The sequence below is a fragment of the Equus caballus genome, chromosome 8 (genome assembly GCF_041296265.1).
Source record: "Equus caballus isolate H_3958 breed thoroughbred chromosome 8, TB-T2T, whole genome shotgun sequence".
NCBI classification, from domain to species: Eukaryota; Metazoa; Chordata; class Mammalia; order Perissodactyla; family Equidae; genus Equus; species Equus caballus.
In genome coordinates, this window is record NC_091691.1 from 61,909,654 (window position 1) to 61,936,719 (window position 27,066).

General features: G+C 41.1%; 2 protein-coding genes across 3 annotated transcripts in view; one reads left to right on the forward strand and one right to left on the reverse strand.

The window, feature by feature from the left end:
- The window catches only part of KLHL14 (kelch like family member 14), a 94,011-nt gene extending 82,337 nt beyond the window's left edge, over window positions 1-11,674 (reverse strand). Inside the window, exon 1 of the mRNA XM_023647617.2 lies at window positions 10,557-11,674. Coding sequence (XP_023503385.1) covers window positions 10,557-11,506 — 950 coding nt within the window. The 5' untranslated portion in view covers window positions 11,507-11,674. The remainder of the gene's footprint in view (window positions 1-10,556) is intronic.
- Window positions 11,675-11,887: 213 nt separating this feature from the next.
- On the forward strand, window positions 11,888-15,243 carry LOC102150325 (homeobox protein unc-4 homolog). Of its 2 annotated transcripts, none has more exons than XM_023647618.2 (3): window positions 11,888-12,019; window positions 12,948-13,159; window positions 14,225-15,243. In XM_023647618.2, the coding sequence occupies exons 1-3, from the start codon at window positions 11,932-11,934 to the stop codon at window positions 14,300-14,302; spliced, it is 378 nt and encodes a 125-aa protein (XP_023503386.1). In that variant the 5' UTR covers window positions 11,888-11,931; the 3' UTR covers window positions 14,303-15,243. The 2 variants fall into 2 exon arrangements, with proteins under 2 accessions (XP_023503386.1, XP_014583247.2); XM_014727761.3 differs by having other exon boundaries at window positions 11,932-12,070.
- The last annotated feature ends 11,823 nt before the right edge of the window (window positions 15,244-27,066 follow it).

A 27,066-nucleotide genomic window follows, 5' to 3' on the forward strand; every position in this document is an offset into this window, starting at 1 on the left:
AGTAGAACTATTCTTATAAAAAGAAAAGCTATCTATTATCAAGTATCCACAGCCAGGCACTATGTTAAGTGTTGTACATACAATTTTCTAGCAGTCAGAATTGCCCTAATGAGGTGGGCATTATGTACATTTTATAAGTAAGCAGTCTGAAAATAGGTTAAGTAAATTATCCAAGGAGCCAGCTGGTAAGCGGTCAAGTTGGGATTTGAATCCACATCTGTCTGACTTTTAGGTCTTAATTAGTATGTAATAGAATTGTTTAAGATACTTGCATTATAAGCATAACCTCTTATTATATGATATTCATATATATATATATACACACATATATACCTAGCTTTACTTTATGGTCCCTATCTACAAATGTCATTTTGGAGTGGACACTTGTGAAAACCTTAAGACAGGGAGATTACAGGAATTGCCATTGGTGGTAGTGGTACAGTTGCCATAGTAACCAATTCACCACTTTGGTCTGTGTTATGAGGCACGCACTTCTGTCTCTATAATACACCAGTATTGACTGGGATACCTCACAGCATCAGTGAACCCCCGTTAATGCCGAGGAGATAGAAAGTGCTGAGGTCTTAGTGTGCATCTTAAAGCACGAAAGTTTTTCCTTCAAAGTTTCTCTCTCTGACCCACAGATTTTACATTCCCTCTTCTAAACCTTTCCATTTGCCCAAGATGCTCTAGTGTGGTTGGTTTTGAAAGGTGCTAAAAATCAGGGCCAGACAGTGATCTGAGGCTTTGTTCTAAGCCGGATTTACAAATATGACTATTGTCTTTTTGGTGAAAAATTGACTCTCCCAACCCAATAATTCTGCACTCAGTGCCAGTCTGTGAATCGTTGACTGTCTCACCCCCATCCCCCCATACAAACTAGAGCTTTATTGGATAAAAACCCATCTCAGAAGTCACTGCACAGAAAATTTAAAGCTGGAACCCAACAATATGCGCTTTGACTGTGGAGACACACACGGACATGCACACACATCCATCTCTCCAGATTTTTCAACAACGCTTCCACGTTTTCAAGGACTCTTTCTTGTCTAATATTGGTGCTTTCTCTGTTCCTCCTCCTCTCCATATCACTGGCCACGCCTGTCTTCAGAGGCACCTGAAGGCACATAAGGCAGGGAAGTGAAACTGACTGTAATTCTTCAGTTCACTTCTCTGCAGCCTCCAGTGAGCCAGCCTCCATACGGTGGCCCAGCTGAGCTCAGAGGAAGTTCAGAGTCCCTGCAAAGGTGCAATTTTCCAACCCGCTCGCAGGCGCACTGGGAGCAGAGAACCAGACATATGTACGGGAGAGGCTCTGGAGCAGTAGCAAACGAAGCCTCTAAGCTTGAGTTTATGAGATTAAACAGAAGAGAGACTCTCCTCTAGGAAAGGAAGGAAGCCTTTTATACCTAAAAAGGCCATCATTTTCCCTTTGAAGAATTAAATATAAAGTGTTGAGTGTGATCAGAAATTCTAATTTTCCCCCTTCCTTCCAATGCCCTTGTGTTCACCTTCGGGTCCCTTCAACTTCATTCTCATGTTCTTAAAAGGCTCTGACTATTTCTGTGCTATCAGTGAAATCACAGATCTGTTCAAGAGTTTTCTTAATAGGTGAAAATGTATTTAGGTACATTTTGCTTAATGTATCTTTTAAAATTAAAAATAAATTAATTTTAAATAGCATTTTCTGTTTATGCAATTTTTTCATGATTTCAGCTGATCCTTACCAAAACCCCAGGAAGTAGAACTAGAATTATTAAGCCATTTTACTGATGTGGGACTCAGCTAACGTGGAGCTAGGACACACAATTAAATTTATGATTTCAAACGCAGTAGGGTTTCCACTTATTTTCTCAGTTCAAGTGAAAAAAATGCTGATTTTTCCGGTGTGGCATTCAGATGTGTAGTGGATAATCCTTAGCAGGCCCTACAACTTCCTCTGAAATATGGACAATGCTTCCTGTATAATCGCTAGTCACACACACCTTCTTTCAGTTCCTAGAAGGTACCCTACTCTTCTCTGCCTAGTGTTTACGCATGTACTCTTCTCTCAGCTTGTGCCTTTAACAATAGCATACCCTGTCTTCCCCCAGACCCACTACTCAGGATATCTCATTTTCAAGGCTCACCCTAATCTTGTTCTGTGGAGAAAGTCTTCTTCAGCCACTCCAACAAGGTGACAGCACTCTGTGATACGGTCTCTCTTAGCACTTTTCTAATCTATAGCAGGTATTACCAGGTTGATTAATTTGTGTAATAATTTACTCTTTTTCCTTATAGTGTAAACTACGTCACTCAGAAATGTGTCTCTTTTGTTCACATCTGTATCTCAGAACTTAGCCCAGAGGTTGGTGCCATATATATATGTTCAATACAAATCTAGGAATATTCCACAGCAGAATTTCTTGTAAGTGGTAAAGTGTGATGCGTTACCCCAAGTTCCCACTGTGGGTGTGGCAGGGTCACCGTCATGGGTTCAGAAAAGCTGCCTGAGGTTGTGAAGTTCCCCTGGCTTCTCAGGTCTGCTGCCAGCTCCAATGATGCTGGGAATTAAGAGGATTTTGCAAAGAATGCAACAATATTTTCATCTCCTCGTGTTGGCATGACGGGTTGTCCCCTTTGAACTGTGACATTCCTGAAACTACTGCATTAACTATTACAAGAGCGAAGAGCTTTTTATAAAACATCCTGATTAACTCAGATTACAAATATATAATTATTGAACTGAATCAAATTACAGGAGTGAAGGTACCATGATTGACCTTTTCTTCTTGTAGAAACGCTATTCTTTTCTTTTGAGGATGACTTTTTTTTTCTTTTTAATGGGACTCTGTCTTTAACTTTGCAAATCATATAAGTGGGGTATGTAGTGATTTAAATACTTCTAACTTCGTACTTATTTGTCCAACAAATTTGAATACCTACTCTCCAAACTCTAGAACGTCCTTGCCCATCCTCCTCTACTGCTAGTACTTTTCCTTTCTTTTTCAGATGATTTCTCTCTTAATAATTTCTTTAATTTCTCATATTTCCTTGCATTTTCCTTGCTGTTTGTTTTTCTTCTTTTTTCATGTCCCTATGATTTATTTTCTCTCTTTGCATCATAAATATTCACTATTTTCATGTCCCCACTACTGTAGGCTTTCCCTAGTACTTTTCTGCTTCTAATGATGCAAATAGTTCTAACCCTATTTTCATTAATATTACTTGTGAATATATAAACCCTTTTGATATTTACAGTAAAAAGGACATATTCACTGTATCATCTGTGTACAACTGAGAGTCCTTCCCCTGGTTAGCTCACTCTCCTGCCCATATCATAATAGTGTGTGTGTGTTTTTCTAAGAAGTCATCATTAGTAATTCATGCATCATGAATTATCCTGGAAGTTATTGGAAAGGACATGACAATGAATATATTTTCTGAAATTCTAAATGAATGACAGAAGGCATAAGCATTTATGGCACAACAACGGTTAAAATGATTTTCTTGAAACAAAATATGAACAGAATAAATGTCCAATTAGAGTAATCTTATTTTATGTTATTAAAATATACAGGCATTTTTAGAATTCTGGCTTCTATCTGTTGTATTTATCACCTGTAAATGTCACCAACATGAATAGCTTTCTACTGTCCTCACAGAAACAAAGCTGATACCACTCTAGCACTCTAGTGCACAGAAATCTAGGGAAAAAAGCCTCTTGGTTCAAATTCAAGCTTCAAGGCTTTGTTTTGGTTTGTTTTATTTTCACAACCATTTTTCCACGTTAAACTGAAAGTTCTTATTTTTATTGATTTATTTAAAATATATTGGCTCATTCTGTTTTCAGTAATTCAATATCATAGGAACAAATCTGAGCAACCTTGTTATTTAACCCCTTAACCTAAAAACTAATAATTAAGTATAGTAGACTAGTAGGAAAGAATTTTGGTGTTCTAATGTACTCGGCTCACTCTTCTTCATTGGTTGGGTGGTTTGAAGAAGCATGAGCAAGCAGGACATTTCAATCACTTCTATGGTACAGTAAAACAAAGACAGGGGAGGTGTCGACTAAAGTTTGCTTTCTGTAGAAGCATATCTACAATATACACTCATAATGGGAGTAGTCTTCAGGTGAGGATGACCAGCTCCTAACTCAACACTATTCAGGTAATTGGACAAATTACATATCTCCACTGAGCCTCAGTTTTCTAATATTTAAAAAGATTGAAAAAGTGTTGTAAGCATTAGAAAGAATGTAAGTAATATGTCTAGATGAAGGTAGGTGCTCAGTTAGTGATAGTTACTATTATTACGGGCAAACAATGGTTGTGTGTGTGTAATCATGTTTTTAAAATCACTTCCATTTGTATTTCACATTGGCTTTGTCAACTAAACTGAGCCAAAACCTAAGTGTTCACATCAACTTTAAAGACCAACACCAATTCATATGGAAGTAACAGTTTTGGATGGAGGTCAGGCACTGAGTTAAGCGTTTTCATTACAAATATTCAGAGCAGTCACTGAGGTCAGGCTTATGTGTTTATCTCCCCCAAACCTGTAACACCACGAGTGCGCCTCCAGAGTTTACTCACTTAGGAGAAGTCAAGGAGGTTCTGCAGACACACTCAATCCAGCTGATTCACCCAGAAGTCAGGAGTCCTGACAACACATGCCCTTGGATCAGAGCAGCTGGAGATACAGGTTGGAATTGAGAAAAATAATTGCTCACCTGTTCATTTATAGGCCTAGATTAGTTTGTTGGACATGTGTGCATCAATTTCAGAAAGCAGTGGGTTAAATGTACCTGACTACTCTGCTTTCCTACTGGAAATCATTAAAATACCACAGAAATGACATTTAACCTTCTTCTGAATAATGACCAATCTATCGTAGTTTGTTCTATATCTGGTATGCTTGAAAAAATGAGCAACTCATTCACCATTTTAATTAATCACTATTTACCCTCCTGGGACCCCTATTTAAATTCTTAAGTCTTATGGAAAGTTGAAATTCTAACTCAGCATGGTAGGATTATTTAGAGTAGAATTATTTCCAAGCATAAGGAGAAAGACCAATAGGATTCTTTCCACTAGAATAAGGGCAAAATTTTGCATCCATTCTGTTCATTGCTGTATCCCAAGTGACTAGCACGGGGGTTGGCAAATTGTGTCTCACAGAACAAATCCAGCTGGCCTCCTGTTTCTACACGGCCCCCAGACACAGAATAGTTTTTAGCTTTAACTGGCAGAAAAAAATCAAAAGAAGAATAATATTTCATGACATGTGCAAATAACATGAAATTTTAGTGCTTATAAATGACTTTTTACCCGAACACAGCCATGTCCATTCATTTACATATCATCCCCAGCTGTTTTTGTGCTGCCAGGGCAGAGTGGAGTAGTTTCAGCAGAGATGGTGTGTGATCCCCAATGCCAAAAATAATTACTATTTGGCCTTTCACAGAAAGAAACATGCCAACCCCAGGCCTAGAACAATATGTCTCCTTAACTTCTTTTAAAGTCGGATATATTAATATGTAACTGTCACAAGTTTCTTTGCAAAGGGAAAGTCTTAAGTCTACATATAACTCTCAGGACAATCACCAGATTACACTGCAGCATAGACAGGCTCATAGCGAGAAGCAGAATACTGTGGATGAGAACATAGACTCAAGAGCCACACTGCCTGGGCTCAGACTTTGGCTCCACCACTTACCACCTGTGCAACCAGAGGCAAAATGTTTAACTCCTCTGGTATCAGTTTTTCCATCTATAAAATGTGGCTAATGATGGTACCTATTCCTTAGAGCTGTTATGAGCATTAAATAAGCCATGTTTGTGAAATGCTTAGAACATCACCTGGTATGAAGTTAGCTGTTGTTGTTAGTGCTATGGAGTCAGATTCCGACTCCTAGTCACCCTTTATAGAGTGGAGCAGAACCCTGTCGGGTCTTTTTGCGCCATCCTGTCACCTTCCGGTGCTATATCAGACACTGCTCTGCTGCTATTCACAGGGTTTTCATTGCCAATGTTTTTGGAAGTGGGTGACCAGGTCCTTCTTCCTAGTCTTAGTCTGGAAGCTCTGCTGAAACCTGTCTGCCGTGGGTGACCCTGCTGGTATTTGAAATACCAGTGGCACAGCTTTCAGCATCACAGCAACAGGCAGCCACCACAGTGTGACAACCGACAGACAGGTGATATGGTTCCCCAACCAGAAATGAACCCCGGCCCGGTAGGGAGAGGGCTGAATTTTAACCACTAGACCAGACCACTAGGGCTGGCTGGAATGAAGTAGCTGCTGTAAACAAAGCATTTTTGACTGTATTTTTAAGTTAAGAAAATTGAGATACTTAGTAATTAGCTAAGGTAATGAACGTCAACATGTTCACAAATATGGGAAAGGTATAAGCATGAATTAAATTTGAACATGTCCACTTTTGTCACTAAGTCCTCTAGGCCAATACGATGCATTAATATCTGCTCTAATTGCCTTTTGATTGTAGGATATAACTATTTGGCTCCCAAACCTATGATATAATTTTGTAATCAGTGGTCCTGTTTCAGATAATAAACAAATTGTATTCTGAATGGTTGAGTAACTTCCGATACAAAATCTAGCTACCTAACAACTCCTAATCTGAGGGTATCGAATTGATACAATGGGAAGAAACAATTTAGAGAATGCACGGATACAAGATTAGTTTGCTTTGTTAAGGTGGTTATTCAGTTCTTAGAAAATATTGCCCTACATTTAAAGAAACACTTTCTAAGCACCCAAGCCTGGACTCGAAACTGTGTATTCGGAAATCTAATAGCTTTTTAATCACTGCAAGTCATTTTAGCAAATAGATAATTAGTACGCCTGATGTTTAGATAGATTTCTACATTAATTTATGTGAAATCTTTAAATAGGCTATGTTTTGTAGAAAATGAAACCTTTATAAGGTATTCTATCTTCTATAAAATACAGTATCTTGAAAACTACACTTCAATATAGGACTTTACACGGGACTGTAATAGTTGCTGGTTAAATGTTTTATAAAATGTAATTATTTTCATGAACGCTTTTCTTTTACAGGCATTTTCCCAGAGAAGGTTCAACGGACTTTTGTTACATGCAGTAGTGACCTAGTTGAGGAACGTATTGGTCAAGGGCAACACTGAGGCTTTCTTATTTTATAATCTTAATTCCTTCAACTTTCACTAAGCATTTATTTAACTGGTACATTGTATGGGGTACAATGAAAATGTAAAAGAGAAGTTAATTAATCCAGTCCAATTTGATTTATTGGGGACAATTACTAAATTATGCATTAAAAATTTTTAAATACAAATAAAATAGAAATTTTGTGGGTGACTTGAGCTAAACTTAGACTATAAGTCTTCTGATATTTCCTTTTTAATATACTAACTGTCGCATGTCATGTCACTTTATTAAATTAAATTCTCATGCTTTAGAAACCTTTAATAATGACTTTTCCAGGAACTTTTTCAAGAACTTATTTCTTAAGTTTTATATTTCTTGCAATAAAGCAAAAAGAAAATAACTAAGAAACAAGACTTCAAAATATTTTAATTTTTGTCCACTTAAGTCCTATTGTCTTAAATTAGTTATGTATACATTTGAATAAAAGATGTCTCTTGTTTTCTATTTATTATTCTTAAAGCTTAATTTACTAAAATAAAATATAAATCTGAGGATAAATGGCATCCTAAGAAAAGCGAAATTAAAAATTAGAGCAAAAATTAAAAATTGATTTGCGTATATATAAAGTCTTTGTGCTTGAGTTGCTTTATTTTTCTAGACAATAAAAATTCAAAATTACTTAATAATCTTTAAAAACATTTAAATTTTATTATATTAATGGCCCTACTCTCTACAGATACCATATATTCTTAGACAAGCAAATTCTCCTTGAAGTTATTTTGTTTACTTATATTTTGTTTTTATTCCAACGGATGGGTCAATTTCAGTTTTCAAACTCCCTCTCTGAATTTGAGGAACTTTTTTATATTTAGACTTTAAAAATTACAGGTGGATAAAAAGTAATAAATACAATGTCCTTCCATTCAACTGTCTTCAATAAAAGTGATGCAATTGCAAAAACAGCTGTTGAACACATTTCCCTCTCTGTCAAACTACGTGTAAGGCTGAGAGAACATTTTTATATTATGCTGATGCTATAATAAATGGGCTGATATAATACTGTTGGCTGCAACTTACAGTATTTTTGTCTACATTAAATTTAAGATCTTGATGGTTATTCTTGCATTCTTTCTGTGAATTAAAATTAGAATAATCTAATTAGTCCCTAAAAAAATGCTATGGTTACCAATAATGGAACAAAATCTAAATTATATTACTTTGAGATCAACAAAAGATTCACATGAACTGTTTTCTTTTCTGGATCTTCCGCTTTTAAAGGCAAATATGGTTTTCTTGCTACCGCACAAGTATCAGATTCTTGCAGCATCCATGACACTTGTAAGCATCCAGTGGTCAGACACCACTACATATCCCTCAAATGATATGACCCAGTGAAGCTGGAAGGTGTCATCACAGAGCCAGGCAGCCTGGTATCTCAGCCATCCACCAGGACAGAGCCAGCAGGGCCCAGCTGGTGTGCTGAGTCCAGACTAAGGTGAGAAATGGATTTTGCATTTTGAAAGTCAACTCTTCTAACACTGAGCCCTAGGATATACTCATCAGATAAAACCGCATTGAGGGCTTCAGGAAGATTTATTAGATCAAATTTATGATGCTCATTTTCCAAAATTATTCCTAGAACAAGTTAAATCTTAATTTTATTATCCTTCTGGGTTTCTGAATTTATACTAGATTGTATATATTTTTAGAAATATGAATAAATGTTTGTTCAGAACTATAACTGTGTTGTCTGACTCTTGAATATGTATGATATATGCTAAACTAAGTATATGTGTAGGACTTTTAAAAGTTATGAAAGTTAAAATAATAATACTAATCACCAAGGCCCATTGGTGTGGTGACGTTGGCCCATCACACCAAGCTTACCATTTTGATCTTTAGACAAGCGAGAAACTCTTACAGAATAAGAATACATTCCACGTTCTTGTTCTCACTTGGACTCCCGTGTTCGCTCTTCAAGCACACGGGGGTTGGGATTCTTGCTTGTGCTATTGTCCTACTGTCATCTTTTGACACCACAATTCATTAACTCAGCTCTCACAGATGTGAGAAAAATCAACTTAGAAGATTTCTCAGTTCAGGATTTCCCATGCCTCCTGTGGGCCTCACCTGAACACCAATGCTGCCCAAACAATTGTAGAAAATATCTTCCATTTCTTAAAACTTTAGTTACCTAGATTTGGTAGAAACATCATGACGAAAAAAGAAACACTTAATTCCATAAGGCTGCACAAAGTGGATCCCATCCTTTAGACATCCTTCTAAATAGGAAAATGCCATGGCGGATTTTTAAACGGTGTACTTTCTAATGTAACGCTTTGGTGGATTAGACTGGGGTAGCCTGGCATCTGGACTCATGATGTTTTATCATGAGAAACCGAAAAGATACTGCTTCTCTTTTCTAAAAAGAGGAAGAAACCCTCTGCTAGGTCTCATTAAAAAGGGTTTTTAAAATTGGAGCCAATAAAACACCATTGACAATTCCTACAGTTTTTTTTTTTAATCTCAGCAGCATTTTACAAAAGACATCATTTCTCTCTCCTCTTTGACATGAAATCCTATTTGCAACACACACACACATTCTAAATAGCAACAACCACAACTTCCCAACTTCTCTGTGACTTCAGAGTAGGCACAGAGACCAACTGGAGCTAGGTGACTCCTCTCTTTCCAATTTTCGACGGCGTTCCACTTTGAGACAGGAGCTACTAGGCATGATTCCCTCTGACACCCTGAAACCTCTTGCTTTGCTCTCCTTTAAAAGTGAAAAGGAAAGGCTTTCCACAAGATGGAAAAGTTTGCCTGGGTATGAGATGCCGGAATTTCCAATAGCGACCCTAATGCACAAAGCATTTCCGAGCTCTAACCGCCAAAGGGAGTAGATCCCAGTCTCTAACAACAAAAAAACCAACTGGATGGTTTGACAGAAAGAATGAAAGCTCTCCTCTCCGAGCATCGCCTGGGCGCTTGTGCTGGCCCAGGGCAGGAACGATGTGGAGTGGGGTGGGCTCTTCTCGTGGCAGAATCCTTTTCCTTGAGCAAGCTCATGTTGAGAGCTGGAAGGAGCACTGGATAGAGAGGGTTCCAAAGCTGCTCTAACAGCCCGGGCCTTTGGCCCCACCTGCCTGTCAATTTCAGTTCACAAGTCCCACATTTCTTGCTCTGGGGATATTGAGAACGTGGGCTTTCTCGCGCTCGGGGATGCTGTTAGGCCAGTTCCCTGTTGACCTTTCAGGGACTCTGAAATCAACTTTCCCCACACAGTCTGAATTGTTTGTTTGTGTTTGTTTTCAGCCTGCCGAAGCCTTCAGCCCAGCCCGCCCCTCTCCCCCATCTCCCTGCCCCCTCCCTCCGGCCTCTCCGGCTCCCCCCCAACCCCCGCCCTCCTCTTTGTTGTCTCCTACCTGCTGGCCAGGCTCTGCCTGCAGTGCTGCCTGAAGGGCATCAGGTGGTAGTTCATGGCGTCCAGCAGCAGCTTCTGGCAAACTGGGTCGGTGCGCATGAAATCCACTGACTGGACCCGCTCCACCAGCTCCGGGGCCGGGATGAGCGCGAAGCGGAGGCGCTTCATGAGGTCGGGCGCGTACTGCATGCGGGTTTCGCGGTCGTGCTCCAGCCACAGCACGGACATCTGGAAGAGCGCCAGTTCCGACTCCACCGGGGGCGGCAGCGAGTCCAGCAGGGCGCGCATCTCCTCGAAGTTGAGCAGCAGCACATCCTCCACCAGGTACTTGTTGGCCAGCTTCTTGGTCTCCTCCAGGCCGTGCAGCGCGGCGATCTTGCACACCTGCTTGTAGTTCTGCACCGAGATCTGGTCGTTGAGGAACTGCACGCAGAGCTTGGTGACCTGGGGGATGTGCAAGATCTTGCTGACCGACAGCACCTCCTCCACTGTGTCCAGGGAGAGGGTCACGTTGGCCGTGTAGAGGTACTCGAGCACCAGGCGCAGCCCGATGGACGAGCAGCCCTGCAGCACCAGGTTGTTGATGGCCCGGGGACTGGTCAGCAGCTTGTCGTCGGGGGAGGAGGAAGGAGTCCCGGGCTCCTCCTGCGGCGGCGGCTGCTGCTGCTGTGGCGGCTGCTGCTGCGGCGGCTGCTGCTGCTGGTCCTTGGGGGCCCCCAGGCCGTCCTGGCCGCCGACCCCTCCCCCGAGAGGGGGGTGGCTGGAGAAGAGCGATCGGAAGTACTGCGAGCAGGAGGCCAGCACGGCCTTGTGGCAGTGGAACTGCTGGCCCTGCGCAGTCAGGGTCACGTCGCAAAACAGCTGCTTCCTCCACAGCAGGTTGAGGCCATGCAGCAGGTTGTCGCTGTGGCTGGGGTCGAAGGTGGAGGTCCTGTCCCCGGATCTGGACATGGCGAGCTGACTCGGCGCACCTGGCTTTAAACCCTCCTCCAACCTGGCAGACGGGGTGGGGGATGGGAGGGAGGGGAGAAGGGTAGTGGAGGGAGTGGGGTGTGGTCGGGGTGGGGAAGGGTGTGGAGGGGAGGGGAGGGCGAAGAACAACAATCAGTGCTCAGCTTGGCTCCTGCCCGGCGCGCCTCCGGACCCCGACCCTAGGAGGAAGGTCTGAAGGCGCTGGATCCCTGAGCGCCACCAGAAGGGCCCTGTCTGGGGTCCGGGCGCCCGTTCGGCTCCCTGCTACTCCTCTCGCCACCGCCCACACACTTCGTCCCTCACTTTCCTAAAACCACCCCGGATCGGCTCTTGGCAGCGACAGCGGTGGCAGCAGCGACGGCAAAGTGGCGGCTGAGGCCAAGACACCTCGTGGGCTTGTGTCCATGCCGGGCCGGATGAAGGGAAAGGCCGGGGAGTGGGTAGCCGGGGGTGCACCGAGAGCGCAGAGGCGACCGACGGCGGAGGTTCCAGGTCAACTTGTGCCCGAAGCTTTGCTTTTCGCAGTTGGTCCAGTTTTGGGGGGTAGGAAAGGGGGCCCCACAAGGGTGCGGGCGGGCGATTCTTAGCCCTCCAAAAGCTGGGAACCCCTTCAATTAATCCGTGCTGCCCCCAGAAACTCCTAGGCTAATGTCTGAGGGAGCAGATAAAGCCCTTTCTTCTCCCGGGAAAGTGCAGCGGAGCGCGGTGAGGACCAGCTCAGTGGACTCGGCAGAGGCGGGAGCTGTCCTTATCAATTCTAGCTCATTTCCCTCACCCCGGCCCTGCCTGCTTCCTTGCTTCGCAAACTGTTGGCTTCCCCGTCACCACTCAGTTTTGCTAATTTTCCAGAGATGCCTTTAAACCTGGCAGGAGAGTCCCTCCAGCCCCCCCACCCCCGGGCCCCCTCTCCTCCGCCCCCCCGCATTTCAAAGCGAGGAAGTTCGGACATGTGTCTCCCCTTCCCTCGCGGGGCGGCCCCGAGGAAGATGGGCAGGGAGGAAGTGGGGCTACTGGGGTGGATTTAGAGCAAGAGCTGGGAGGCCCGGAGGGATTCGTGTGCACGGTTCTCCCTCTTGGGCACCAGGCGCAGTGGCTTTAACTCCAGTAACTATAAGAAGTTCAAGTTAACAGGCAGGTGTTGGGGGAGGGGGTGGGGGCTGTCCAATGGATGGGGGGGATGCACAGTTCGGTATGGGGTCTCTGCATCCCACCCAGAATGGTCGCCCGCAGCCGTAGCTTCCTTCCGAGCCCCTCCGTACAGCCCCCAGCGGCCCCCGACTCGGGCACCCCCACTCTCCCGGCCCTGGAACTACTTCTGTAAAAAGTCTGAGCCGCCCGCATCCAGGCGGTGGAGGGCAGGATGGGGGAGGCGAGGCGAGATCGACACGCTAGGTCCTTAACCTGTAATTGCACCTTCTAGGGCTGAGCAGAAAGGGACCCTCTGCCCACATCCCGCCCGCGCGCCCACCAGCCCCGGAGGGCCGCCGCCGCCGCCCGGCTCAGAGGGATCCCGCCGGACCTGCCCCTTCCGCTGCGGCTCACTCTGCCCTGCCTGGCGCCAGTCCTGGATCGCCGGCTTCCTACTTATGCCGGACTGGGCTCCTCTCGACTCACTTTGCCATCCAGTTCCAGGTGGACCCTAACCTCCCTCGAGCTCCCTCCCCCGGCAGCACGCCCCCCCGCCCCCCCACCACCAGTCGCCACAGCTCTGGCTTTCCTGAAACATCTCCCAGAGTCTCTCCCTTTAAGTGGAGCCGGTCATACCTCTCTCTCGCTCTCCCCGGTTCGTTGTCTTGCCCCCCCCCCCCCATCTTTTCCTGTTCCCCTTCCTTCTTGCTCTCCTTCTTTGCCTTTCCCCCTCATCTGCTTATTTCTTGCAATAGGAGTTTTATTCTTTATGAGCGTTTGCCACACAACTACCCCCCCCCCCACGCCTCTGAAAGACTCCCTACCCGTCCCTTCCCCCGCCAACAACCCAAAAGACAGAACAAAATACACACAAGGCAGACACAAGGCCAGAAACTTACCTGCTTTCAACCAGCTGCAAAGTCAAGGCTCACTTAAGCTCCCCCCCAAAAATCAATTGTCCTTCCTTTTTAAAGGTTTGCTCTCTCCTTGGGAGGGGGAAACACCTTCTGGTTCCCAACTCCAGGCAGTCACTCTTTACAATTTATTTTGTCGTACATCATTTGATCACCATGAATTAGCAACAGCAAGAAAATGTAGGAGAGGGAGAAAAGAGAGAAAGAGAGAGGGAGAGAGAGGGAGAGAGAGGGAGAGAGAGAGAGGGAGCAGAGCTTTCTGCAAGAGAAGAAGAAGAAAAAATGTACGTGTGACAAATTATGCTACCAAGAAACAACACATCATTATCCTTGGGCCTGGGGCTCAGTGAGTCGTAACGAGAGTAATAGGAAATCCACGGTTGGGGAGAGAAACGGTCGTGCTTGGCCAGTAGAGAGAGACCATACAGGGGGATGGATGCTGGAGAGACTCGCAAAATTATGGCTCAAGGCTATTGTAAAAATTGTCGAGCGTAAATGACTGCGATTTCAAACATCTTTGGAAGAAAGAAGGGGAAAAAGCGAGCCCCCCCTCCCTCCCTCTCCCTCTCTCTCCCTCTCTCTTCTCTCTCTCTATAAAGAACCGTCAAGTTTTAGTGCGCATTGCTAATTAGTCAATTTCTCTCTGCCTTCACAGGCTGGCGACTTCGCTGCTGAGCTGAAACTGCTAATTTCTGTGACCAGCTTTTTTCTTAGCTGTGATCTGGATGAATGAGTAGCTGTCTCACAGAGATGACAAAAATAAACTCTAATCCCCCCCAAAATTTCCACTACATCTTTCTCATGCATAGATTTATGATCTTCAAGTGCTCTGTGCAATATGCAAACTTTTTTTTGTGTCTGTATATATGCTGTTGTTTCCAGATTTCACTACATTGGTATGCTGCTTTTCCCTTCCACCCCCCTCCCCCCCACACTATGAAATGCAGAAACCGTCTGATTTCCAAGTGTGCCAAGATGCCACTTTCTACTGTCTTGGTATTTGGGGTTTGAGTCTGACTTGGAAGACACTAGCCCTTGCCCAGGAGGTGAGTGGCTGAGTGTACAGACCAGGGGTGGGGGCATTAAAGCTGGTAGACAGAACAGAGGACAGCCCTTCGCTTTACATTTGTTTCTCTGCACTATTCAAGCTTTATGATCTTGTTGGAAAACATATTTTCTCTATCACTTTGTCTGGTTAAACAGTCATCTCTGAACTTCTCTGTCAGCTCTTCAACCAGATAAAGGTTCAGAAGTCACTTTTTTTTAATTGGAAGATTAATATGGTCAGATTTGTCTTTCAGTTAGGAGTCTTTGATTTGCAGGATCTAGAATCAAAGGGTAGGAAACCCAGCTGCCGTTTCACAAGGGTAACTCTTTACCTTTGGAGCTCATCTGATACATAAGGACGACCACGTACAGCTCACGTTTTTGACCCTGCTTAGCATGCAAAACGAACCCCGGCATGATTCTAGAATTTTCGCTGTACCAGAGATTCATGTGCATTTGGGTAGAGGACATGTTCTCCAGACCTATCTCATGATGTATTACACCCTTACATTTATAGCCCTGCATTTTGGTTGTCAATGGGGGTTGGAGGTGTCCAAGAAAGAACGAAAAAAAGAAGCAGAATAAGGAAGGTATGCCCTTGAATAAAAAGAATATGAAAGAAAGCTAGACCTGAGTTAAATTGAATTTTGTGTGCTATTAGATATACGAATGATTCATTCTAATTTATATGTGCTCTGATTAGTAAACTTATTAAAATACACATCAGGGCACCACTGAAAGGCTGTCTTTTTACCTTCCCCTTTGATTGGTGAGAGATGGAGAGACACCTGCTTAAGGGAGAGGGGAAAACTGAAAATTTGTTGGTTCAGAAATAGGGAATTCTCCATTTAGAATAATAAACATTAACATGCCTATAGGATATTTACTCTTAAATAAATGAAGAAGGATCGAAATGAAGCGTTTATGCCTCACAGAGGCCCTTCTCTATCAAGGTCCTAGATGATCTGGGAGAAGGGCTCCTTTAGGCAGATCTTGCTGAGATGCTGCATTCTCACTTTCATATTTACAATAAAAAAGCCCACATACATGGTAAAATAATAGAGAAGGATTTTTGTTGTTGTTGTTTAGAGCAGAGGAAAGAAAGAAAACATATTATCCAAATCTTCTGGGCTATTTGTTTTGATTTTTTTATCTTTTTTGAATTTCCCTCATTTACATCTTGAACAGGAAGATTGTGTGACTGTAATATAGCTCTTTGGGGGGGGTTCTGTTTCATTAGTAATTAAAGATATCAAGTATGTGGAGTGTCACCAAACTCTCATATATGCAAAGTACAATTTGTGTAGGACGCATCGGATGTCGATCTTTTACCAGCTTCCCATGAAGTATTTGGAACTGAATCCAAAGGTGAATAAGAGTAATTGATCACTTATGTTATTATCATCTTTCCATTTTATCGTAAAGGAATTAAGATGTGTTTTGCAGACTTCAAAATATCTTAGTTTTGAATTTCTATTTTTTTTTTTTTTTTGCTGATAGACTATACTGATGACTAATGATGATTACTAGGATCTTTGTTGCTTTCGAACAATATGAAAGCCACTTTTCAAAAATTTTAACTACTTATAATTTTTACATTTACTTAACAACTAAGGTGGACGGTGAAGGGGGAATTGGGGGCTTGTAGTTCTAAAACAGTTGCTGAAGTGGCTAGGCTGTTTTTTTCTGGGTTCACAGTTAAACTATTTGAGAATGTTCACAATTTCAGAGAAAGATTGCAATTATGGCTGTTTTGTAGGCAGGTAAAAAAAGAATATTGATAATAAAAAAATTCCTTCATAATCTGTGTGTAAACTAGCACATAGATCATGTAAATCTCACACCTCCAATATCTTGCACTGGCTTTGACTGAAATTATTGCAGAACTCACAAATGATATGACACTATTTACAATAAATCCCGTTATGAAAGATTCAATTTGCAGCAATCAGATGCTAGCTACTAAGCGATTGTAAGTATTTGAATTTTATCCTACTTCACTGTTCAACGTACAGAAATTGCATCTGTGTGTTTGATCTGTCCTGCTGAGCACTCTCAGCAGCTTGCATCTCTGCCACTATTGTTTTTAAAATGGCAGGAAGGACGGGACTCGTCAAGAGCACTCAGCAGGATGGATTTCACATAGCATAAGAGAAGCCAGAATGGTTTTATAAAAAAAATTAAATATGATCGTGTAATCATCTAATTCAAGCCGTCTTCATACTTCGACAGAATTATCAAAATTATTCATCAGTGAATCTGCATTTAGACTAGGTACAATGGAAAGATTCTGAACCGGCTGCCACGGAGCCGTCTACCAGAGCTGCCACCAGCTCTGAGCAGCCTGGTCAGCCTTCAAGGTGGCAGGGACCCAGGTGGAGCAGTGGCTGCTGTTGGTCAGGACCAGGTATCTCACTGGACTGGATGAACTTAAGATTATCTTCAGAGCAGTTCCGGAAGTGTTTTGCTGCCTAACATGAAGGGGCAGCCACATTGAAACTTTATTTTCCTCATTCTTGATTTTTCTGCTTAAGATTTACAAGTTATCACCAAATTGTATAAACATCAGAGCCTGGCCTCCCCTGTGTTTCTTTTGGCTAATAAATACTACTTCCTGCGGCCTGACCTTTAAGACTGCCGCCATGGTGAAATGGGTAGATGAAGGGAGAAATTATTCTGTTTTACAATAAAATTGAATAAACAAGGACCCCCATAGCTCCCCAAAGCCAGGGAGTGGCAAAGCCTAGACTAAACTCATAGATTTCTAGTGTTTTAAAAAAAATCTTGGGTAGGCGTGGCCAGGAATATCACAATACCATCACCATCAGGAAGCTTATCGAAGAACAAAAAGTCTGAAATAACAATAAAAGATAAGAAATGGTACTATTGACTGGCATTTAGTCAAAAGCCAGTGGTTTGCTACTGCCCAAGTCAAGCCCAACTCCATGGCCAGCGTTCAGGGTTGCCAGGATCCTGCACTACCTCTTCTGCAAAGCCTGTTGATAGATGTTTTTTTGGGCACATCCTACTTTCGTACCATGGTGCCTATGCTTAGGTTGTATCTTTATGAGAGGCCTTGGTTTTCTACATATAGAAATCCCACCTAATTCTCAAGATTAAACTCAGATTTCTTTCCACTATGAACCTTTTCCTGGCAACCTCCAGCAGAATAATAGTAGCTAATACTTATTAAACTCATTGCTTTGTGGTGGACACTAGTCTAAATCCTTTAGATGTTTTGTTTACTTAATCCTCTTGCTAATCCTATGAGGGAATATGGCATATTGTAAAATGGCACCAACTCTCCATCCTTGTCGCATAGACATCCCATTATGATGTAACTTTGCTGCTCTTCCCATCAAGACTGGAGTTTATTTCCCTACTCCCTGAATGTGAGCTGGACTTGTGACTTGCTTTGATCAATAGAAAATGCCAAAAGTGACTCTATGCCAGCTCCAAGTCTGAGCCTCAAGAGGCCTGGTCTGCTTCAACTCTCTGTCTTTGAACCCTGTCATGTGAAAAAGCCCAGCTTAGCCTGGCGGCAGATGAGATACCACATGGACCAGCCATCCTCCAATTGACCTGACAACTGAACTCAGATGCATGAATGAGCCCTGCCAAGACAGAGAACCAACATAGCCCAAATTATTGACCCACAGAACTCTGAGCTAAATAAATGGCTGCTATTTTAAGCCATTCGTTTTTGGGATGATTTGTTCTGTAGTAAAATTCGCTGGTAAAGAAATGTACTATCATTATAATCTTACCAATAAGCAAAATGAAGAGAAGAAAAATCAAGTAAAATTTTCAGGGTCACACAGCTTTTCAAAGGTAGAGCTGAGATTCAAACCAACACAACCAGACTCCAGAGATTAACCATTCTACTATACTGGCCAAGAATTCCTGCCTCCTGTGAACCTCATTCATTCATTCGTTCATCAAGCATATGTTAAGTATTTATTATATGCCAAACAATGTGCTAAACATTGAAGATACAGTGATGAATAAAACTGCATTCTTGCCCTCAAGGGGCTAACATTCTAATGGAGGAGACAGGCAAGTAAATTAGATACAGCAAGTGAATAATTATAGTGTGATAATTGCTCTAATAAGGGTATATATGATGAACCACTGGAGGAGAAAGAAGCAGGCTCCTAGCTTCCTTATAGAATTTATCTATAATACGTTACTCACATTTATTATTTACTGCTTTGTATTGTTAGTTGCTTATTTAGGGAAATTTATTTTATGATCACAACTAGATTATCAGCTTCTAGGGGAGAAAGAGCCTTGTACTTGGGGAAATCTCTGATGGTTCACAGCTCTGTACCTTGTTCATAGTAGTTATTCAATAAGTATTTGACGGACTATGAAAAAGAGATTTTCAAAGTCATCAGGGTAACAGCAGAAAGAACAAGGGGGTATTTCATAATTAGAGACTATTGGGCATTTGACGAAAGTGGTGTTACTCAATCTCTCGATTAGAATGATCTGTCTAAAATTTAAAATCTTTATAATATTGTGAAATAATTTATTGTTCATGGCACATAGATAGGAGTTTGATGGGACCTTGTGAGTGCTGCCCTCAAGCCCTTCTCCTATGGTAACCATCTCTCAGCAGAGTGCTCTCAAAATTTGAGGAGAGTACCTACTTTTATAGAAATATTAATTAAATTGCTAAACAAAGGTAACACAGTGTTGTGATTCCAAGCCTGGATTCTGGAAGCAGACCACCAGCATTTCAATCCTAGCTCAGCCACTTTCCATCTGTGTGACTTTGGGCAAATAACCTCTCTCTGCCCAATTTCCTCATTTGAGAATGGGGATAATTATAACACCTACCTCCTAGGGTTTTATGTTGCTTAAACTTTTGTAAAGACTTGTAAGAGTGCTTAGAACAGTTCCAGACACATAGCGAGTGCCATGTGAATGTTTGTTAAATAAAAAATAAACATCTGTAGCTAGAAACTTCCTTAGTTTTCCTCTTATTTTTTTCTTGTTTGCACATTAATGGTTAGTGCAACAAATATTGGCTGGAGGAAGGAATAAAGAAATCTACTTTTCTCGGGGTTGCAATGACTCCTGATGCTGTTCAAGAGGCAACTGGTCACTTTAACAAAAGAACCACTATTTTTGACTTTGCTCTTTAGATATTTTATCTAAAATATTTCAGTTTGTTTACCTATAGTTTTAAAACCATCATTCTTTTATCTTTAGGGACATTTGGTGTTTCATGTACATGTCTTGGGTAATTGAGACTCTAAAAAATTAAAGATATTTATTATTAATGATAGTTTAAGGATGGGTTGCAGAATATACTCCTGCCTCTGAAAAGTAGCTTTTTGGCGATAGGCCTTCGTACCAATGACGGGAGATGAAAAGGATCTCATTGTGCTTCAGCTTCTGTCTCTGACATTTCCTGTCACTCTGGACAAGTCAGCTCTCTTCTGCAGGTCTCAGTTTCCCCATATTTGGGGAGAGATTGCATTTCCTTCATTTAACCACTGTTTGGGTTGCACTGAGGAGAAGTAACTAGAGTAAATGTTCCCCAAAGAACAATAGGGAGCTTTCCCAGTGACTCGTGGAGTAAGATGAATGTTTAGACAATAGAAGAAGAAAATCATTCTTCACCCCCTGAAAACTGCCCAAAACTTTGAGGCCAGACGTATTTATCTAGTCAGCTTTGTGGAAGTAGACAGATAGGAACAACAAGATAAAAACTGAAAGTATTTTTTTGTTTGTTTGGTGAGGAAGTTTTGCCTTGAGCTAACATCTGTTGCCAATCTTCCTCATTTTTTTTTTTTTTTTTTTGGCTTGAGGAGGATTAGCCCTGAGCTAACATCTGTGCCAGTCTTCCTCTATTTTGCATGTGGGATGCCTCCACAGTATGGCTGATGAGTGGAGTAGGTCTGCATCCGGGATCTGAACCTGCAAACCTGGGTCACCAAAGCAGAGTGCATGGCACTTTAACCACTCTGCCATGGGGCGGCCCCCAAACTGAAAGTATTTTGAGTGTGTCAACAGAAATTATATAGTGGGCATTCACAAGTAAATTATTTTACATGCATCAAAAACGTTTGAAGAGTTAGAATTCATGGGAAAGTATTTGTTTTACTGTAGAAATGCCATGTTCCAAATGTTCATTAAGGAAATGTATGGAACTCTTTCTCTATAAGCAAAACAATGCATCTTTATCATAAGTTTATCCAAATTTGCAAATTATTCTACCTTCTCCACCCTCAGCTTTTTCTTTCATTTGTGACAATATTGTTTTTCTTTCTCTTACTAATTCTGTTTTTTTTTAAGATTGGCACCTGAGCTAACAACTATTGCCAATCTTTTTTTTTTCCTTTTTTATCCCCAAATCCCTTCAGTACAAAGTTGTATATTTTAGTTGTGGATCCTTCCGGTTGTGGCATGTGGGATGCCACCTCAGCGTAGCCTGATGAGTGGTGCCATGTCCGCACCCGGGATCCAAACCAGTGAAACCCCAGGCCCCCTAAGCTGAGGGGACGAACTTAACCACTCCGCCAGGGGGCCGGTCCCTCTCTTACTAATTCTTAAAAATGAAGAGTGGCCTAGTGGATAAGTTTGTGTGCTCAGCTTCGGCAGCCTGGGGTTTTGCTGGTTTGGATCCTGGGCGAGAACATGGCACCACTCATCAGGCCATGCTGAGGTGGCGTCCCACATGCCACAATTAGAAGGATCCACAACTAAAATATACAAGCTATCAGGGAAATGTAAATCAAAGCTACAATGAGATATGACCTCACTCCCGTCAGAATGGCTATAATTAACAAGACAGGAAACAACCAGTGTTGGAGAGGATCTGGAGAGAAGGGAACCCTCATACACTGCTGGTGGGAGTGCAAACTGGTGCAGCCACTATGGAAAGCAGTATGGAGTTTCCTCAGAAAATTAAGAATAGATCTACCATATGATCCAGCTATTCCACTGCTGGATATTTCTCCAAAGAACATGAAAACACGAATGCGCAAAGATACGTGCACCCCTATGTTCATCTCAGCATTATTCACAATAGCCAAGACTTGGAAGCAACCTAGGTGCCCATCAAGGCACAAATGGATAAAGAAGATGTGGCATACATACATGATGGAATACTACTCAGCCATAAGAAATGATGAAATCTGGCCATTTGTGACAACATGGATAGATCTTAAGGGTATTATGCTGAGTGAAATAAGTCAGAGGGAGAAAGTCAAATACCATATGATCTCACTCATAAGTAGAAGGGAAAAACAATGACAAACAAACACATAGCAATGGAGACTGGACTGGTGGTTACTATAGGGGAAGGGGGTATGGGGGCGGGCAAAAGGGGTGATTAGGCTCATATGTGAGGTGATGAAGTATAATTGGCTTTTGGGTGGTGAACGTGATGTAATCTGCACAGAATTCGAAATATATTATGATGTACATCTGAAAGCTCTATAATATTATAATCCAATGTTATGGCAATAAAAAAAATAAATTAAGAAAAAAGAAGATTCATATTCCTGTGTTGGAATATTCACCAGCTCGTTGAAGTTTTTTATAGTTAATAGAGAGAAATGATCTAAGTTTCTTAGCCAAATACTTATATGCTTAATCATTAAATATTATTATATCATTAAAAGGATAGACCATCTTGACTGAGGTCCAGTTTCCTTTCAGATAACCTGTTTATATCTTGAAATATCTATTTATTTCTTCTCTCAGCTTCTTTGATGTTAGTGTATATTTCTCTAATTTTCTCTTTTCCAGAATAATCTTTCTCTGTTACTCTGTCTTATCCCTTTCACTATACTTTCCTTTTTCCTCCATCCCACCCCAGTATACCCAATCACATTTCTACTTATTTTATGTTTGTTTATAATACAATATTTCATGATATTTCATTAAAGCTGTTCAAACTGTTCAAATTCTATGAATTAGTATTGTTATATTGTTGAAGTATTGTCTGACAGTTGGATAATTTTGGGAGTTGGTTGGCTGAGGTGACAAGCAATTACAGAATTCTCTTGGGTATTTTACTTTATTTTTTAAGAGACAGTTGACTAACTAAAGGATATGTTTCCTCAAAACCTGATGGTAGCATGCAGCCACTGCTAATGCAACATGATAAATGTGAATTGGAATCTTCTCATTTTTGTCTTTACATCTTATTGAGCTCAACAATAAAGTAAACCTGGGTCTCAATAAAGACTGATTTAAGTTCTCTGTGGGGACTTAAATCTCATCTGCAAGAATATTTTGTCCAGTTTTATCTTGTTTTATGTGTATTAATTTCCTCGGCTTTGTAAGAATAGTCAAAGGAAACCAAACGCTTCAAGAGAAAACGTGGAGAACACTCTTATTGTGTAAAATAGAGCTCTTTTGAGTTCTCATCTTTAAGAAGTGCTTTCAATTGTAATTGCCTGCATAAACCTGAAATGCATATACTTATTGACATGAGATTTTACAGCATCTCCAAAGTGGGTAAAACTTGCCAGTTGAATCTTATATGTAAGTACTCACTTGCCCATTTAATGAACAATATGCTGTAGATATTTGGGGGAAAACTCGAGTATAATGATTTTAGGTACTATGTACAGTATTTAATATTGAAGGTAAAATGTTATAAGCATGCATGTATTTGTTGTTGCTGTTCTCCAAAGTTAGTATTTCTCAGCATGAGTAGCTGTCAGGATTTGCCAAGTTTATTTTCTTTTAAAACTATTATTAATATAACATTTTATTTAGTCTTCCTACTAAGATACAAAGGTAGTTTTTAAATGAACTTTTAATTTTAGAATAGATTTAATTTACAGAAAAATTGAGAAGATAGTACAGAGAGTTCCCATATAGCTGGCACCCAGTGACTCCTATTGTTAGTGTCACACGTTAGTATGGTGCATTTGTTGCAATTAATGAACAATATTGATGTATTATTCTCATTATTATTATTAAAGTCCATTGCTTATTCAAATTTCCTTAGTTTTTACCTAAAGTCCTTTTTGTGTTCCAGGGTCCCATCCGGAATACCACATTACGTTTAGTTGACATATTTCCTTAGGCTCCTTTTGGCTGTATAGTTTCTCACACTTTCTTTTTTTTGATGTGATTGGCAATTTTTAGGAATACTGACCAGATAATTTATAGATTTTCTATCAATTGGAAGTTGATTGATTTTTTTTCATGATTAGACTGGTTTGGGGTTTGGGGAGGAGGATCCCAGAAGTAAAGTCTCATTTTTTTTTTCTTTTTGGTGAGGGAGATAGGCTCTGAGCTAACATCTGTTGTCAATCTTCCTCTTTTTGCTTGAGGAAGAGCGTCCCTGAGCTAACATCTGTGCCAATCTTCCTCTGTTTTTTATGTGGGATGCCATCACAGCATGGCTTGATGAGCGATGTGTAGGTCTGTGCCTGGGATCTGAACCTGCAAACCCCAGGCCACTGAAGCCGAGTGCTAAACTTAACCACTACACCACCAGGCTGGCCCTGTAAAGTCCCATTTGAATCACATAATACCAAGAGTACCTGTGACCAGCATGACTTCTCACTGTTGATGTTAAACTTGATCACTTGGCTGAGGTAGTAATTGCCAGATTTCTGCAAAGTAAAGTTACTCATTTTTTTCTTTCTTTCCAAATTATACTCCTTGGAAAGAAGTCATTATTCACAGCCCACATTTAAGGGGTGGAGAACTGTCCTCCAGCTCTTTGAGGATGGAGTGTCTACATAAAGTATTTGGAACTTGCCTGCAAGGGAGATTTGGCTACTCTCCCCTATTTATTTGTTTATTTATTTATTTAATCTTTTATTCATATCTGTATGGACCCCTGGGCATTTATTTTGTACTGTGGGTTATAATCCAATACTGCTTTATTTTTTTGCTGGAACTGTTTCATCTTTGGCCATCAGGAGGCTTTTCAGTTGGCTCCTTTTCCCCTTGACATGTTCTCATCATTCCTTTCCTCCCTCCTTCCCTCCCCCTCCCTGGCATGGCAAGATGCTATATATTCACCTTGCATATTTCATGCCCAAGTCCTAGAATCAACCATTTCTTCAAGGAATCTTGCTTCTTTTTATTGCAGAACGGTATTAGAAATGAAGACCCAGACATTAGAAGTGCTAATTGCTACTGGGGTATTTCTTTTAGACCCTCTCAGCTGATAAAGCAAGGAAATATTATGTATGTATACTAACCCTGTATGTACACATATCTATACATAGTTCTATATGTAACCATTTGTATCTATATTAAGCTAAGTACGAGTTCACACAATCCATCACCAGCCAACTTTATCTTAACTTGAATGGTTTACATGGGAAAAACATGGCGGGAAGGAAGAACGGGCAAAACAGTGTTCCTCTTTTGGGGTTGATAAGATCATAAACTACACTGAGCACTCACAGGATGTAAACACGTGTTTGGAGGAATGAACTGCATCCTTTGGTAACAATTTTCAAATTTGTTATTTAATAGGGTTATATTTCAAATGCATTTAGTGTAACACATGGAAAATGAATACTTTGCAATTGAAGTCCAATATCTTTTCAACTGGACTTTTCAAAGTCTAATACCTTTTCAACAGGAGAGATGTCAGGATTCTGTAACCTTAGAGGGAGACCTCAAACACAGGCCTCTTGGGAGGAGCCTATAAGGAAAAGCATCCCAGCCTAGCCTGCTCTTGCTTCTGTAGGCCATTGATCCTGACGACCACTGGAAGTTCCTGTAACAGTAGCGGTTGTAGCTACAGTTCTTTCAATAGTTCAATGCTCAGTGGGAGTGGGAAGAAAGAACATGACATTTGGGATAGAAAGAAGTGGATTTGAGGATCACCTACATTTGTTGGCAACATAAATATCTTAATGTCTCTAAACCTTAGTTTTCTCATTTGTAAAATGGGATAATAATTCCTACAACACTTATTTTTTAGGGGCAGTGTAGTGACCAGGAAAACTAACATATGTAAAAGTAATTTGTTAGCATGGAGGTGATATAGCATGTTGGTCAAGAACGTGGACTCTGGAAAGAGATTGCTTGGGTTAAAATTCCAACTGCACAATTTACTAACTGTGTAAAATTAGCAAGAAACTTAATTTCTCTGATGTTCAGTTTTCTTATAGGTAAAAAGGGATGTATATATCCGATAAGCTTATTGTGATGATTCAGTGGGAGAATATCTTGTACATGGAAAACACTGAATATCAATTTGGTGAGCCTTAAATAATTGACTCACAGGAGAACTAAGGAATAAATCTATTCCCGTATTAACTTTCCCTGGATTTCTGTTTAATTATCTATGGAATAGGGATGGGGATTATGTAGGTGCTAATGTCCTTTTTAGCTCTAAATCTCAAGTTCTGAATCTCTATTCCCTTGAGATGCTGATTGAGGCATGGGATATGGGCTCCCAGTTCATGAAGCAAAGCCTGGGTAAATTCTCTTGAATTAAGCACAGGGATTGGGCCTCTCAACTTAGCTAGGAGGGGCCATAGATAAATAGTGTCCTAATTCAGTGGTCAGAGGAGGCTGCACCCTGGGAAGTCCCCTCACGTGCATGGGCCCCTTTCAAAGCTCTGGGAAGGGACTTAGCAGTGTGTAAAATTTTCAAAAATAAGACATTTTAATTGCAATCAATTACGATTGCTCTCTTTTTCCACTTTGCCTTTGCCTCATGTCAGATGGTGGGGGAGAGGCCAAGACATTTTTGAGATATGGTGTAAAGGGAAGTTGAATTCAGGAATTTAGTGTGGAATTGGGGTAGTAGGATATAGTAGGATTCGTTTATGTGTTCACGATTACTTCCACATAGAGTTAAGTTGTTGCTAGCTACCCCAATGAAGGAATGACTACCAGGAATATTCTGACTTCCTACTGTGCTGCCTCACACAGCACCAAGACAAGAAAGTGTGAAAACTGGATATTGTGATATGAATGTGTACTGTTGCAAAAGTCCTTGAAGAACATGGAGGTCATTAAGATGGTTCCCTGCACAATAAAACTTGAAATCTTACAGCTCATCTATGAAAGAAACTTATAAAGCTTTCCCCAAACACATCATATTACTAATATATGAAAGTGGGGAAGCTGAAAGAAATTTTCTCATCTATCAATCATAAAAAAATAAATTTTGATCAATCTTGTTTTAAAAAAAAGACTAGAAAGACTAACTGATCTATTTTTTTTTCTTTAGAAAACGGTACTACAAAATCTTTGCCATCATGGAGTTGAAGACTATGAAGGCAAAATTTCAGGGAAAAGAGTATTATAGAGGTATGTATTAGGAAGTTATTTAGCTAAAATTATGTTATTTTTGTGGATTTTGCAATCCACAAAATTTTGTATTGCTAGCTTTTTAAAATTTCTAATTTTAGGTACCAGAGAATGTGTATCTGCTCCTCTATGTACCCCACATTTGTTTCTTTGAGAATTCTGTCAAGTCTGTAATAAGTAGACATAGAA